The 17,225-nt window shown below is 46.6% G+C and overlaps 1 protein-coding gene across 1 annotated transcript in view; it reads left to right on the plus strand.

Annotated features, from left to right (window-relative positions):
- Window positions 1-17,225, plus strand: part of LOC122574131 (transcription factor Sp9-like) — a 31,503-nt gene that overhangs the window by 13,960 nt on the left and 318 nt on the right. The window contains exons 2-4 of the mRNA XM_043741336.1: window positions 15,812-16,874; window positions 16,943-17,064; window positions 17,155-17,225. Of these exons, the coding sequence (XP_043597271.1) occupies window positions 15,812-16,874; window positions 16,943-17,064; window positions 17,155-17,225 (1,256 nt within the window). The remainder of the gene's footprint in view (window positions 1-15,811; window positions 16,875-16,942; window positions 17,065-17,154) is intronic.

Here is a 17,225-nt window from a genome sequence, read left to right on the forward strand (position 1 = left end):
ACCGAACACGGAAACCCGCTGAATTTATGGGTAACCTTCCGAAAATAGCTCGGCCATTAAACACGGTGTCATTGATATTTCCTCTCAGAACGTAGTTACTTCGTTCACCCTTTTTCATGCATTTGAAGGGGCTGCTGCAAATAACAAGGCAGCTAGATTTTTCAATAATTTAAACATAGCCGACAAAGAATCGATTTAAAATTAATCAGCATTAAATCATTTTTTTTTCTTTTCAAACGTGAATTCATAATTCATAGTGAACCGAACGTCTCAGAAGCAAAATTGATCGATTCCGCTTTCGTGAATATCAATTTTATTGCCACAGATATACGATTAACGTCCGATTCCCAAGAAATAAACGATATTCGATACCACAAATTAATTTTTTCTAAGAACGTGTAATAACGTAAGTTTCAAGGCAAGTTTTCAAAGTTACGCTCGTAGCTTTATTTGTCAATTCACGAAGTAAGATCAACGTGCGGTATCTAAACGATCCGACTGATATTCGTAGTAGAAACTTGTACACTTTTAAACACGAAACCTATAAATTTTTCCCTTCCAATAAAAACAATCTGTTTAGCTTCCGTAAAACTTTCTTAACTCACTAGCTATCTTTAAAAGACACGACACGCCTCTGCAATTAACCGTATCTATCATGACCACGTCTTTGCACATAACGGATAGTTTTCGTTTTTAATTGCGTCAATTACGTACACCGCGTCATTAAAATCCCGCCGTTCACTCGTAAAATTACGTTACAATCAATAAGAAAATCAACGAAACTGTGCTATGCCGCGTTCCTTCCTCTGCTCTTCGTTTGAAAAACGCGATTCGTCAACTCGCTCGACCCATGCATGTAGTCTCGAGAAGAGACTGTTACACCGACCATGAATTTTTATGGAGGGGAAACGGTTTCCGAGTTTCATGGGAATAAAGATGGCCATAAATCTTGCCAAAGAGCAACGCCTTTCTCTTTAAGAAACTGGATCGTCGTCGTCGTCGTCGTCGTCGTCTCTCGTCGGTCGCGCGATTCGTACCTGCGACGAAGGTCGACTCTAACGATCTCGAAACCGAACGATCCGTTCTCCGGTAATCTTCTGGTACTCGCGAGTACTTATACGTTCTGCTGCCTCGACCCGATGGTGTTTTCGTACGGACGATAATTTATTTACGAGTCACGGGGGTGAATATAGAGCAACCACAGCAGACTCCCACGGCTCGCTTGGCCACTAAATCGCGAAACAATAAATCTGAGAGCGGAGTCACCCTCTTTATGGGCCTCTTATACGGGGATGATGTCCTCAGGGGGTTGCCTAATATGTCACAGTCTGTTGCAGTACTATCTGCTATCGTCGTGAACGAGGGTGGATCCGCGCAGGACCACGATTCCTGAGGGTTACGCCCGCGAGGGGTTAGATACGCTTCTAATGGACTGATTCAATAGCGACGATCTGATAAACTGATCCCGCGGTACACGCGTCTTCGACGATCGAATTAAACGGATCGCCGTTTTTCAATTCGTTCATAATCAACACCCTCTGCGGTTTAGGATCAGATGGACGAAGTTTGGATAATTTTCAATTCAGGCAAAAATAGCTTGACGAAAGTTGAGATTCAACGACGAGCAAATAATAGAATTTCTAATTCTAAATTGGCAAGATCGTCGTCGATCGAATTAAATTAACGACGGTGTATTAACGTGATAATCCATTTTCCACTCTTTCTCCATTACATTATCGAATTCTAGTTTTCGACGTTGTAACTATGAAATTTCTTTCCATTTAGATATTTCAATTTTATGAAATTTAAAGGAACCGAAGTACGTATAGCGTTATGGTAAACTTATTATTATTATTTTGTATCTAACGGGTTAAAGAGGGTTAAACTCGTAAAGTTCGAGTAATCTTCAACGGGACGAATTAGGTTAGGTTTAACGACGAGCAAATAACAGAACTGTTCACCGAATCGTCAAGGTTGTTTCGCAAATTTTCCATGCCACGAGTACGTGGCAAATTAAAGCAGCGATCGTATCGCCGCGAGATTACGTGATCCTCGGAGTTTTGTCACGCGTTTATGCCTCTTTCATCCCGTGTAACTTCTGTTTAATAAGCCATCGTCCAGCAAGGTCTAAACAAGAGCAGTCTGCGTGCTTCCGTGGAACTCAACGGACTGTTTAAGTTAGAAACGATCGGGCTTCGTGTAACACGTTTGCCGTAGAACAACCGCTATCGGCCGGGAAATCGCGATCATTACAAACGAAACATGACAGCTGAAAAGTTATTATAATCTTTGGCGGTCGGGTTAACACTGGCGATTTGCATAATCTCGGTACGTGGTGTGGCCGAGCCGAGGAAAAGCTTCTCTCCGGTATGGAGGCATGCACGCGCTTGCGTACGTCGTGAATTTACGATATGAAAGCACGATGAAGCTATAAATCGCGCGGGCTCTCGTAGAAGACACGCGAACCAATTTACCCGAGATCCGGCTGAACGCATCGTTTCGTCGATAATCGCACGCCCAACCGATATTCTCGCGACACCAAACCCGTGTATCAATTTTCAACGCATGCGAAATCTTTGCCAATTATCGCAAAGACGCCGTTTCCTTTAACGCAAACGTTGATTAATGCGCGCCTCCCAGAACCAGATATCGCGGCCATTTATCAATCATTTCTATTATGCGGCATTCAAAGTATTCGCGAAAAACGAATACGAGCTTCTCACAAGCTGAACCGATCAACCGCGTTCTTTACGAATCTCGTCATTTTCATTATCCAAGCACACATATAATGATATTTTGAAAAACATATTTCTATAAATTCATTTAACTCGAGGTTATACTTTTACGGATTGAAAAAATAAACCGCAAACGACGTTTTTCGTCGTCTTGATGCCTGACATTCTTTTTTCGTTATTTACACCCTGTATATCGAACATATCTGAGCGAACGATCTCGGACATCCTTTATTCAGAGCAGCAACGAACTCTCAGCTGCAGGCAATAGAGAAAATGAAGACTCGATGGAGGTACACGGAAAAGATAGGAAAATTGGCTGGGTAAATTACGCGAACGTTTATCAAGCATGTCCACGCGGAGCAGGAAAATTAAACAGTCTCCGTGGTCCTCTTTAGCGGTTTCCAGCAACGCTCCGTGCACGTAATGTCTATAATCGTTACGCGTGTAATTCATAGTCGGAGAAAGCGCGCGTTTCACGTCTCTTCGTACGGCGTGGTCGCTAGCCTAACTGTTCTTGATTTATCCTTACGAAGCAACCAGTCGGATAGTGATTAACTTCTGTAAGTTTTCCATGGATTTCGAGCCGGAAGCATTCTATCGCAAGGTAAATACGATTAATACGAGCGATATAGCGAGATTACGTTATAAAATTATTAACAACGTAGTCACTTACACGTAGAATTAAAGTCAATAAGAAGAAGACAAATAAGCACACGCAATGTTTCAACGAAAAGACTCGAAATACAAAACGAATGTGCAAGCCAACCAGATTAAAAGAACTTTCGAGAAGAAACGATCTGATATTTTAGTAGCAGCGATACCAATTTGCCGAGCTTAACGTTTCGCTTTATGAACTTACCGTATCTCTATCATCGAGCATACTTTCCGCGAAACAGCGCTACCAAGCACGGAGAGAATTCTATCCAGGAAGATCGCACGAGGGTTATTTACCTTGTCGAATTATTTGTAAGGCCGATCCGGCAACCGTTTACTTTTTGCGCAAAGCGTATTACAACCGCGTGGACGATGCGGCGGCGCCGAGATTGGATCCTCTCGAGCGGTTCGCTTTAGCAGCACCTGCGTCCGACGAGATGAACGGGTTCACGGTCTGCCAAAGGTGATTTAGTGGCAGTTTGTTGGCGTAGCGCCGTCAGTAACACTTCGGACAAGCCAGCAGTGTACGTGTATTACACGGGCCGCGCGTACACACGGATGTACTCTCGAGAGGATTCTGCTAAATTGCCTCGACCAGCCGCTTAACTCGCGCCACGTCGCTCTCTCGGGCTTCTTTCCAACCGTCAGACCGAAGGCCGATTTTACGTCGCGGTTCTGTCGCGTGTCGACCCGCTCCACGCGAAAAGATGGACGCTGTCGACGCGAACGATGCTTATCGGCAACCCTCGACGAGCGCGTATCGATTAACTCTTTCGATGGCTGTTTATTCCACGCACAGAATTTTGAGTACGCATGTAAGATGTTTCGCGCGTAAAGATCATGGAAGATAAACGTGGATGGTTTTAATAGATATGCTAATGGTTTTTAACCATCGGGTAGCGATCAATTACTGTTAGTGACGTTCGAACTGGGAAAAGTATATCTTCTTGAATATAAATCATCGTTATTGATGGGTAAAGTCTGCGGTGTAAAGTTGACAGTTTACATTGATAAAGTGCTTTTATAAAGCGACGTTTATCGTTTTATTATAGATTAGAAGAGCAGAGTTATAGCTAACCAACGTTGTCGAACTCGCGTCCTCTGAAATTTCCAATAAATTGCATAATCGGAACGACCAAATACAAAAAGTTACGATTAATCGAAATGAACGAAGAAAATAAAAAATTGCAATAGGCGTTGAGAATTGTGCATGTTAATCGCCGAAATAAATGTACAGGGACGCTTAGATTACACTTAGAATCGATATGAAAGTAGTTTCAGATTTATTTAATATGTGATGTGCAAGATGTTCGTCGATATACATTTGCACGCGTCTCAGCACTCTCTTTGTCTCACCATCTTCCATGCCACACACATCTGTAGCACACAAAATCTCACGTATCTCAATAATGGGAAATCAGTTTTCCCGAAGATTTACGATAGAATATCTACTTAAAGACGCGACGTGGTTCCAAGAAGCTTCGATAGAAACCATAATCCATCTAATACGAGCAATTTCCCTTTGATTCGACGTATCTGTCTCGTTAAAGCCTTTCCAAAAATTTGGACGTTTCTCGTGATCAAGGGACGAAATTGGCAAAGCCACCGTGAGGACAGGTGCGCGACCATCGATTCGTGTAATCGACACGCGACCACTACCTTACATAGTCTTTATTCCTTTGACGAAACGGAAGGCGTTCGTTTCATTCGTATGTCGGCTAACTGTGGAAAAGGAGTGGAAAGAGTCGTTGTTCTTGGTCGTTGAAAGACAGTCAATGACGCTGAAACAGTGGACGAGCAACCGTATCGTCCAGGTCCATTTAGATTTAGCCGGTGTTAGGTGTTTACGAGTTTTTAATTGAACGTAAATATTCGCAGGTGCAGCTGGTGGAACCGCTCCACAGCTCGTCCACGGATCTCCGCCGCAATTACGAACCAACTTGCGTATATATACGTATATATGTATATCGAGCGTATCTTGCTTTCAATGTAAGCTTTCGTCGTAAAAGGAGCACTTAGGTTGTTAGAAGTATGCCGCTCGGTGTAAATTTATCGGCTCGCGCGTTCGCTCGTTGGCGAATTTCGCCAAGTACCGTTCACCTTCTTGGTCCCTGCGCCTCTCGTAAAACGCTGCGCGACTAAATTACGACAGGCACTAGCTGCCTAAGACCTGTATCAACCGGCGTTTCGCGAATACCGCGAATAAATAATATCGAGCTCGTGCAGGTGAGAGCCGCGTGTGTGGCCACCAGAGAGAAGCCTGCCTCGTTCCATCCTCTTCTCGCGATTCAATCCCTTATTTTCGAACGATTGATGCTGCAGAAGCGACGCAAATAGCGAACGCCGGGCCATTTTCACCTACCAAGGATTCCACGCAAGCATCGTGGAAAATAACGTTTCGTACCAAGTTTTCATTGTATATTTGAGTTTGAGAAAGTTAGTTTCATGTGCAATGGTATCAGAAAAATTCTGACAATCCAGTCACGTTCCCAATGTTTTCTAATGTTCCTAGTATATTGGTATCGTAAGTTTTAGTATCGCTATTAACATTACATGTGGTATAAATATATAGCGTAGTACAAGTTTCAGTAGCGGTATCATTACGCTTCGCGTAATCTTCCTGTTCACCGCGGTGCTCTTTATTCTCGCAAGATAACAGGATCGTTGATTCATAAACAATGAAAGTTCAACGCTTTAATCGTTAATTCGGCATGTAACCTGGAGCAGCGTGTAAACGTCGATTCTATCAATCTCGAAGGTCCTAGGGCAACACAAAGGCTTCATCGTCAGGGCGTTCGGTGACAGGCGATACAAAACCATCGTATTCTGAACGATGGTGGAACGATAGGTCTGTCAAAAGGTTCATCCATCAGTAGCACGTCGTATCGTAGTTGTCGAAGACTGATGATTCCCGCCAGATGTTGCGCGACATAGCACAGCCTTGGATAGACCCTGGCATGAAACTTTTCGCAGGTTTCGTGGGTCCATCGAAACCCTATCAAAATCCTCGTTCAACCGGTGGATCATTTAAATGCTAATATTCGGTTAATTTATCGTTCGTACGATTGCCCTTCTCGGCTGCGCGGTGACGCTACTTACTTAAACTTTCGTAATTGAAAGAAAGCCGCCGACTAGGACCACCGTGGCAGTGCTGGTGATAAAACGTGGAATATACGGGAACGAGAAGCTCTCGGAAGGCTGATCTAGGAGCCGAATAATATATCGAACGATCGGCCACGCTGGTCTACCTGGCCGAACAATAAACACGACTATCCAACCACGCCCCTCGCGCGACCTCTGGACGCGAGCGCGAAAGATCCTCGGACAAATGGCGTGGAAAATATTGTCGTTATAGCCGGGCCACTTTGAAATATAGGCGGACCGACTTCTACGAGATGACGGGACGCGACATCGATTAAGGCAGAGGTTGCCGTTTCGTAAGTTGGATGAAAATTAACAGCGGTCCCTCAGGCTGTTTGGTTTCTCGAACGAGTTGCGATTTCTGTCTTGATTCGATGGTTTCCGTTATGGCTTTCATAATATGTACACCCCCATGTGCACATAAGTATCAGGATAGTTAGAAGATGAGGTAAGCTTGAAATATCATTAGGAAGTTATTTCAGTATAATTAAGGACCTTTGAGATTTAACATCTCGTTCCAAGACTTGGATTAATTCATTATCGATGTAGTTTGTTTGCCAGGAATAAATACTTCCAAGGCGTTTTATATTCATAGTGCTTCGAAGTACGAGAAATATATGTTCTTTACGAGGATATTGTACGGAGAAAAGTAAGAGCAAAACGTAGGAATAAAAGGTAGATAGCGAACGGGGAAGTACTCTGCTCGTTGATATAAAATTCGTTTACGTATCTCCTATAAAAAAAGAAAAAGAAAAAGGAGAGCAAACGAAACGAACGACGAGAAAAAAGAAAAAAAGGAATGTAGAGAATCTTTAATATCCTCGTAAGGTTAATTTAATCGAACGTTGAAGCTGGCTCCACGAGCAAATGTAAAGTTTTACGTTCGTCAGTCCTTTAGAACGGCCAGTTAAGTTTCGCTTGCGCGAGAGGCGAGCATCGCCTCGAATAGGAGAAGGGTGAAACTGGCCGTAGACACGGAGGAAATGAAAGACGTTCAAAACGGGTCACCTTTCCGAAATTAGAAGCGTTCTAAAAGGAGTAAACGACTAGCCAGGCGATAGATCGGACACTTGGCCGCTAATTGGCTGCAGAATTTTATGTACCACTAAATTACTCGATGCAAATGCGATGACTTCCGTCCCCCAGATCCCGGAGATATTCCAGAAGCACGCGCAACAACACGCCGCTTCCCGTAACAGATTTACGCCAGCCTCATTATCCTAATGAAGACGTAACGCCTGAAAAACGAGCCGCGATTTTTGTCGAAAAGCAATTGCTCTATCGAAAACATTTGCCTCATTGTCACTGTCTTCGGAACGAGCGGATACGCCTTGGTTCTCGTCCATGTGCGAATCTACTTGGAAAATAAACTCGTGATTTCGTGGAACATACCGATACAGTGGCTCGACGTAGTATCGGAACACTTACTATAGAAAACTCGTAAGTACGTATCGTGCGGATTATATAAAGCATCTTCAAATTTCATTGACGCAAATTACATTGATTTGAAAATCTGAAAATCTATGTAAAAATTAGAAGGTTTTAGTTGGTACAATTATCCAATTCAATTGATTCTTCTTCCTCTCGATCGATCCTTTTTCTCAGATCAGTCCTTTTTCTCACTCAAATGTTCTTCTATTTGTTCGTACATGCTATTGTAACATTATATGTCGTATTTGTTCTAATATCACGCGTCCCTTTTGTTTCACTGTTTGGATCTGTTTGCGGATTGTTCTTGATTATTGACTTCGATATCGAATTGATTCAAACCCGTGGGCCTCGATCCCAGAGCGAGGAAAATCGAGAGGATCGATGTTTCTCGTGTTTTTGATGACATTTAGTACGATCATTTTCTCGTTTCCTCTCGGAGACCGAAGTCAATTGGATTATACAGAGGAAGGAACGCTGTCAGCGGGAAGCTATTGCCTTGGACTTCGGCTCCGCTTTAATCTGTCGTCGAGTTAACACGAACCGGGCGCGAGTCCAAGAGGATCGAAGCTACCGACGCAAAATCGGTGGGTACCGGAGGCGATAAAACGTTTAGGGCGGTCAAACATGTTCCGTTTCTTCGTCAAACGTATACTCGGCCGAGGATAAACGACGTTAACTGGCTACGAATTATAACAAACTTGTAGTGCGCGATTAATATTCGGAACAGCGAGGGGTGACAGATTTACGAGTGTTAATGAATCGGTAGCCTGGCCATTTTTCTCCCTGTCGTTTCTCTTCTCCGCGCTCACCAACCGATTTCGATCGTGGCAACGTTCTCTAAGACTTTGCTCCCTTTGCTCCACTGCCCTTTGGTTACGTGGGTGCCCCGTTCTATACCCGGAAATCATTAGGTCCAAGGGCAATTTGAAATTTGTCGAGGGCCTATACGGAGGCCAAAAAACTCGGTGGCGAGCAACAACAACACGATGGAAGAGAAAAAAGCGAGGAAGAAGTAGAAGAAGAAGCAGCCTTCTCTCTGTGTTCCCTCCGGTCGCTCGATAGCCGAATAAATTTGGGCAGCTCCCTGTTTTGGCCCCGGGCCACGGTTACAGCGAGGTAGACTTTTTCGGATATACGATCGGACCTTTCGTAACGCGCGGCGCGCACATCGGACAGACGAGGGACGCCGCGACCAGGGACGAAGGGCGAAACAGAGATAGCCGAGTCGCTCTCTCACGATGGATTTAATTAAAAAACATAATTTAGAAGGGAGGATAACAGGTAGCTGCCGCTTGGTGGGAACTAACGGAGGCTCTTCTTGGTCGCGGTGCAGCCTTGGTTACTCATGAATAAAATTATTAATCCCGTCTCCCGACCAAAGTTTCTATCGTGTCCGATGAGCTTCTCTATGTTTCGTTTCCCAATAGCCGTGGAACAACGTCCACGAAACCTGATTCCACGATGTCCGATCATGGAAATTTACCCTCTTTCGAATTCTCTGAAGTAGACTAGCACGATCCGCCATAGTGAATCTACCATAGTACATAAATTTCTTCCCTTAACTTCAACGCAGGATATAGAGAATCGTCACTGACACGCGATCACTTACGAAGGAATTTGTTCTAAAAAATTCATTGAGACTGCGAGATGTAAGAGCCGCTTGAAAATCAAACACGCAAATCTCATCGATTTCGATCGATCGAAAATAATGAACTCTACCTAAATTCCCCTTTGCGTATCGGTAAACGTATAAACGTGTAAAGGACGTACGAATTTCTGGTTAACGTTAAAGAAATAGAGTAAAAAGGAAAGACCGTAAAATGTTCAAAAATAATGAAATAATCTCTCGTTCGGTCGATATGTACACGTAAACAGCACTAAATATATATATACAATGCTTCTCATTTTGCAATGAAGAATCCTTCTAAAAGTTTCTACGCTTCATTTCCATAGTATTAATACCGAGTGTTATATAAATAATATTCCTGCAATCTCGTCGATCGATAAATACACGGTTGAGGACTGTTGAGAAATCGAATCGGAGAAAACAACGGTGTTTTCGCGATGGAGAACACCATCCGCGAAGCAAATAGTGTGTAGGAAGGAATAATAAGTTCTTCGCGCTCGTAGAAGGGTTCGAAAGCGGTAGCGGCGTTTTATCGGGTGAAGTCTGCGTGTCGGAGCAGTTGCATGCAGAGGCCGATAAACAAATAATTAGCATTAGAAACGAGGCACGATATCATGGCGATCTCTCAGCTCGCCACGTATCCCAAAGGGACGCGTCGAGCCGAACCAGAGCTGTAACGACGCCGTTTACCGCCATCAACCGCTGTATTCGTGGCCCGTACACGTTCATCTTTTTTTCCTCCTGTTGGCCGGAGGAAGCAATTAACAGAAAATATGAAAATCTGGCGAACGACGTCGGTCGCAAGCGCGCGTACGCGTCTCGTTTTAATTTAATCTCTCGCGGTCGCTTTTACTGCCGCGCCAAGTTGTTACGGAAGAGCTTATTTTTACAACCCCGCGTCAAGCTGCTTTTATAGGAACCAGATCGATATTAAGATTGCGTAGCAGTCCGTTTCCCATGGCGAAGCATAGCACAGAAGCGAATCGCTTGTGAAACTTTACTGCACGGTTTATGAGTACTATTTTGCGAGCGAGATATCAGTCCAACTGCCAGCAAACGCAGATAAGTAGCGACACTTGGAATTCATCGAGATTCGAGAGGAAACTCGAAACTATGCGCTAGTTTTGTGACTCGAGTTCGAAACTCTCGCGACTCGAGTGAGCTGTAATTCGGATAAATAATTTACGATATCGTGGCGATGTAAAATTATTTTTATGCACCTAACGATAATACAGTTGTGGATGTATTTTATTAGGTTAAGCTCCTTAATAAAATAAAATGAAAATTTAACCACGTATTACAGTTCGAATGGCATCACGCGCCGATACAAAATCCCGATGGATCGACTGTTCTTCTAGTAATCTGAAACGAATACCGCGATTCGTAAGAAATGGGAAAATCCTACGGTATTGTCGCTATTGATAGCCTAATACTCGAAAACCAGACGAGAAAGATATGACAAGTTCATTTTTGTGGATTTTCCCGCTTCTGCGATACTTAGCAATTAAAAAGAAATAGTTTAATACGAAATAATCGAAGGAGGAATTAATTTGATAGATCTGGGATTTGGTAATTGCTGTCCTATAGAAAATGACCAATACGACTTATCGCATTTTCCATTCATAGTCTATGCTTATTTACGTCGTTGAGAAGCTCTCGAAATCTGCGATTCGGAAAAACGAGCGTACCGTTTGGACGATCTCTCTGAAGAGGAACGCAGGTGGATCCAATCAGAAGCAGCTCGAGGCAGGTGCCAGTGAGGAGCCGGTGGTCAATGCCTCTCGAAAACGACCGACGCTTTTTACACGGAAACCAGCGAACACCGCCGACTAATTTCGCGTCCAGCTCTATTACCGGACCTTCTTTTTAGTTTTCTTTTTTTTTTTTTTTTTGCCTCGATACTTTAATTGTCTTTTCGGGATAAGAGAAAGAATCGCGTCGTTTCGATCGGAATTATACGAATCCTTTGGAAATGTATTTCGATAGTGGAACTAAAAACGTCTCCATTTGTGGTTTGATGAGGAGAGAGGGAAAGAAGGTTGACGCGTAGACGTCGGATGCGGTTTGCCACACGCCCAGTTGCTTCGACACCCTACGGTTTACCCGGTTCGCACCCTCGCTTCAGTCGACCGTTGTGCGAACCCCGCGTTCAGCTGTCGCGTGGCTCTTGCTTTCGCTCTGACACCCACCGGTTCCGTTTTGTTTCAGCCGTTCACCAACCCTGTCGCTTTCTCTTTACGTCGTCTATAGCCGAACGATTGACTCTTTTCTTCTATACCTTCAATTATGTGTGAGAATGTTAGAATTGGAATACAATCGTTGGTCATTGATTTCGGATCACATAAAACGCTTATCCTCTGATAATCTACACATCTCTATACATTTCTATAGCCTGAATTATTAATAACGTAATATTCTAAATGGCAAATTGTCTGTCACTGATCGAATTATTATTTGACACGTGGGCTGGCACAATTTATACGATACCGTGGTATTTTTATCGTTTCTACGAAGAACATTCCCGTGCTCCCGGAATTAGACAATTCATGCAACTTGGACGTTATGCAAGATCTATCAAGCCCGATAAGATCGTTTGCGTACTCATCCCTCTTCGTTATATTAGGTTGTCCGAAAAGTTGCTTTCCTTTCATAAGGTGATAATAGATGAACAACAATTCCTATTTTATATTGCTTTATTGAATTAAGTGTGATTCATCTCGTTCTATTTCCATTATTATGTTGTAGCTATTATTTCCTTATAAAAACGAAAGAAACTTTTCGGACAACCTAATACTATCGTTTGATGATTCGAAATCAATTTTCATCAGAAATTTCAAGCGATTGATAAAGCGATTGAGAACGTAAAACGTATGATACAGGCCATGGACATAAACTATGATCTTTAGACAAGAAAAACATATAATAATTTTAATTTTAATAATTACATTTATATTACATTATATAAAACATTCGGCCAGCGTGTTCAACTCCACCAAAGAACTTGGAAATGTCAAAAATTCTACATTAGTATCGATTCCTAAAATCTCTCGAGCTCGTCTACTCCAGGATATCGATGAATCTCTTCGAACACGTGATGAATTCCTTTCGTTACACACGTCGAGCCAATTCGACACGCCGTCCCCTGTTCACTCGAACGTAAGATTCGCGCGAGAAACACGGACAAAGTGGATTCGTCTACACTGTACGGCAAACGTACCGACAAATCCTTCGTTCCCTTCGCACTCTACTTTCCTGTTTCCTCGAAACGTTTGACCCGCTCATTGTCGGAACTTTACGACGACCTGCATCTTCGAAAGGACTCGGCTGGTGTTACGTAGTTCTCGGAAGATTGCCAGCCAAGAGAGGCGAGGAAGAAGGGAGACGATGATGCTGCCTGGTTTTAATTTATGCGCGGCACAGCCGAAGGCGTTATTAGTCCTAGCTGGCTAGGATGGGCGTGACGTCACGCGGCTAAAACAAAGGATTCTAGCCGTGCCCAACCTACGATGGCTCTCTTTCAACTGTGCCGACAGCAGGCCGCGAACCTCGGACGAATCTCGCTCGCAATCCCGCGCTTTCGGTCTTATGCAGACGAGCGATTCATCTCTCGCGCGTTGACGCCGCGCGAAAGTGGAACTTTTCCTTTCGACGCTATACTATAATAATTGTAAGTTGCAAAGTTGATTTTTACGTGAAAATAGCATGGAACAGATGATCGAATTTCTGTAAAAATCCGCCGTTCAACGATAACAAGACTGTTATGCGTTCGTGGGAGATTTGACGGTTTCAAAATGCATGCAAAAGTATGTGAAATATCGAAAGCGTGTGGTACTCGTTACGATATCTAGCAGGTAAAGCAAACTTCTGTTTAGACTTCATTCCTCGAATTATATTCGCAAATATGTGACTGAAAGAAACGTCCGACCGGCGAACAACGAAAACGCGGCAAAGCTCGTTCATTTACGATTATCGTACGTCAGATTTTATCGGTTCTTTCGTTGCCACGATCTTACGAATCCTTCTTTCTATTCGCCTCACCCACAAAGCTGTCTAATACGAATCGCTCGAGTTCGCTAGAGAAAGCGAAAACGTGGGCGCACAAGCCTATGTCGCCTGCGTGCGTAACATGCATAAAACATAAACAGTTGCCGAAGAATCGCGACGGTCGAAAGACGACAGGTATAAGCAGAGACGAGCGAGCGTGTATCGGCGACTGGAAGGCGCCTCGCGCTCGTGCATTGCTAGCACGAAATAACGACTCCTGTTCGTAGTGCGCGATATAATTACAGACCGGTGTGCCAGTTAATATCGTCCTAATCGATAACCCTATTAACGCGCTTTACGCGTTCTCGTTAATCTGCTATCACAACGATCATCCACCGTGATATCCACTCTTCAAGATAAGAAGTCTGACATCGCGAGCAGATCGATTTGAGAGGCGTTGACGCGATATACATGCATCGTATCGGAAACTCGTGACCTAAACAGCGGACTACATTATCCGGTGTAAGTGGAACGAGCATTTTCTCTACAGCGGTCGCGGAATGAGCGAGGGTATAGAGTGGAGAAAGGAAGGCAGAGCAGGCTAATTGAGAGACGTCGTTGTCTCCACCAGGCCACTGTCATATCGTTCCGCCGGATCAATACGTAGCCTGCCTACAACCTGCACTCACGAAGCTCGAAGAGGGCGTGGCTCGTACACCACCGGCCGAGAGATACTCTCTCCCCTTCATCCTCCTACTTCCCTCTCTTTGACTCGTCCTCTCCTCTCTCTCTCTCTCTCTCTCTCTCTCTGTGGTACCTCTTTCTTCTTCAACCAGCTTTCTCACCCCACAGCAGCAAAGAGCCGAAAGGACGAGGTCGTCTTCCACCCCCGTTGCGGCGAAACCGCGACGAGCAAGCGCCAAAGTTCGTCGCCACCTTGCTATTCGTCGACGCCTCGAAACGAGAGCCATCGCGTTCTCGACTCTCCCTTTTCCAGGATTGTCCTCCGATAACGTTGGGGATTAGGGGGCCGACGAGAAGCTTCGGATGGAAATTTTGAAACGACGCTAACGAGGCTCGATACACGAGCTCCGTCAAAGAGTTCCGACAGGGTGAAAGAGTCGACGACCCATGGCAGAACGACTCCGAGATTTTTTTAAAGAGCGGAACAGGAAAGGAGCTCGCCGTTGACCGCAACCGTGGTTATTACCCTGGCAACCTTGCCCGAAGTTACAGCACGGGGTGACCACGGATTGGTAGAGCTCTCTCTCTCTCTCTCTCTCTCTCTCTCTCTCTCTTTCTGTCACGATGTTGCTCTTTGTCTGGATCGTCGAAGGGTGCGCGCACCCGTTGTCTTTGGTCGGTGTTGGTGCAAGGTTTGAACCGCGTGGGGGCGTGTCGCCTCGATGGCGCCGGCTGCTAATGGCTGCGCGGCCCGCCAGACTTTAATTTCCTGCCGCTTCCGCGGACCCTTTGCCTTTACCTTTCCACGTCCGAATCCGCTTCGGACCCTCGCCAGCCTCCAACCTTTCGGTAGCCACCGAGGCTCGCTCGTCTTTCCTTCGCTACTCAAAAACGACGTCTCGATAATTTGTGTACGATCGACTTTCGCCGTCGGAGCGGCGTTGGAGTTGGAAAAACGCGAGGTACAAAAGTCGTTAGGGTATAGGGCGCGGAAGATTTCGTTGTTGTTGATCATGGAGCGAGGGAAACGGAGGTAGACGGAGGTGAGTGGAGTGGAGTCGAGCTTGACGATAGTTTCGGGTAATCTTGGATCTCTCTCTCCTAGGATAGGACCGGCAATTTAGTGTCATTATATATCCTCGGGGGAAGCCTCGGTTCCGGCGGCCGGTGGCGAGCGAGCACGGTTTCTTTTTTGGGTCGATTTAGCTGCGATTATGGCCGCATCGAGCGTCCGGTGGATTTCGATATTACGAGCTGCGTTACCTTGAGAAAGCGTCTCAATCGAGCGGGCGATTTCGCCCGGGATCGATATACACGCGGGCGCCTAATTCGCGAAGCCCGCCGAAACTCGTTATTATCGGCTTGCGTAATCGTATCGGAAGAGTGGATCGTAATTCCGAGGTAACACCTGCTCGGGAACGCGTTTCGCCGTAATAAAATCGTGGCCAGCGTGCCGTGCTGTACTCGATCGATCGATCGAACGAACGAACCATCTACCGAAGAAGAATTGGACGGAATCGAGTCGTGATCCGTTGGTTGTTTTTTCTTGTTTCAGGATCATCCAGGTTTACGAGGTACACCGTTGGCGATGCTCGCGGCTCAGTGCAACAAATTGAGCAGCAAGAGTCCACCGCCTTTGGCCGACGCGGCGGTGGGCAAAGGTTTCCACCCGTGGAAGAAGAGTCCGCAGAGCAGTGGCAGCTCGCCGCAGCACTCCGCTGGAAGCGGTGGCGGCGGAGGCGGAGGAGGTGGGGGAGGGGGAGGGGGAGGGGGTGGAGGAGGAGGTGGATGCACAACGACCGGAGTCAGTCAAAGACCGGCGGCGACGAGCAGCGCCGGCAGCACGACCGGCGGCTACGCGAGAGCGCCGGTGACTTCCTGCGCGTCGACCGCGCCTCAATACGGCAGCGACCTGTACTTTCCTGGAACAGCGAGCGCCCAACCGGCCGGCGATCCGCATCATCATCAGAGCAGCCTGCTCGGAAAGGTCGAGGGAGCGACCTTGGGCTCGGTGTACGGCCGACATCCGTACGAGTCGTGGCCGTTCAACGCGATGCCGGGCGCGACACACGGCGGTATCAAAGCGAGCGACGGTTGGTGGGACGTTCACGGGGCCGCGACAGCCGGCGGATGGCTGGACGTCGGCAGCACGGTCGGCGTCGGTGTGCATGCCGCGCAAATGGCCAACTACTCGGCCGACTACTCGACGAGCCTAGCGCTCGCGGGCAATCATTTGCTGACCACCGCGACCACCGCCGGTCACAATCTCCTTCAAGACACGTACAAATCGATGTTGCCGGGAGGCCCGCCCGGGTTCGGGCTTCACCATCACGCGGCCGCGACGGCGAGCGCGAGCGCCGGTGCCGGTAGCCCTCAGGGGAGCGGCGGCGGCGTCGGCGTTGGGGCAGGCGGCGTTAGCCAAGCCCCGTCGCCGCGCTCCCAAAGACGCTACACCGGACGTGCGACCTGCGACTGTCCGAATTGTCAAGAAGCCGAGAGACTCGGTCCGGCCGGCGTACATCTCAGGAAGAAGAACATCCATAGCTGTCACATACCCGGCTGCGGTAAGGTCTACGGGAAAACGTCGCATCTGAAGGCCCACTTACGGTGGCACACTGGTGAGCGACCGTTTGTTTGCAACTGGCTTTTCTGTGGCAAGCGGTTCACACGTTCGGATGAGTTGCAGCGGCACCTTCGAACCCACACCGGCGAAAAGAGATTCGCCTGCCCGGTCTGCAACAAGCGGTTCATGCGCAGCGACCATCTCGCGAAGCACGTCAAGACCCACAGCAGCAGCAGCAGCAGCAGCGGCAGCAAGGGCAAGGGGGGAGCGGGGAGCTCGTCAGCCGAGTCCTGCTCCGACAGCGAGGACAACGGGAGTCAGCAGAGTCCCACTTCCAGCTCGGTGCCGCCGCAGCCGCAGCCGCCGCCGCCGCCGCAGCAGCAGCAGCAGCAGCCACCGCAGCAAC

Source organism: Bombus pyrosoma, linkage group LG13 (assembly GCF_014825855.1).
Source record: "Bombus pyrosoma isolate SC7728 linkage group LG13, ASM1482585v1, whole genome shotgun sequence".
NCBI lineage: Eukaryota > Metazoa > Arthropoda > Insecta > Hymenoptera > Apidae > Bombus > Bombus pyrosoma.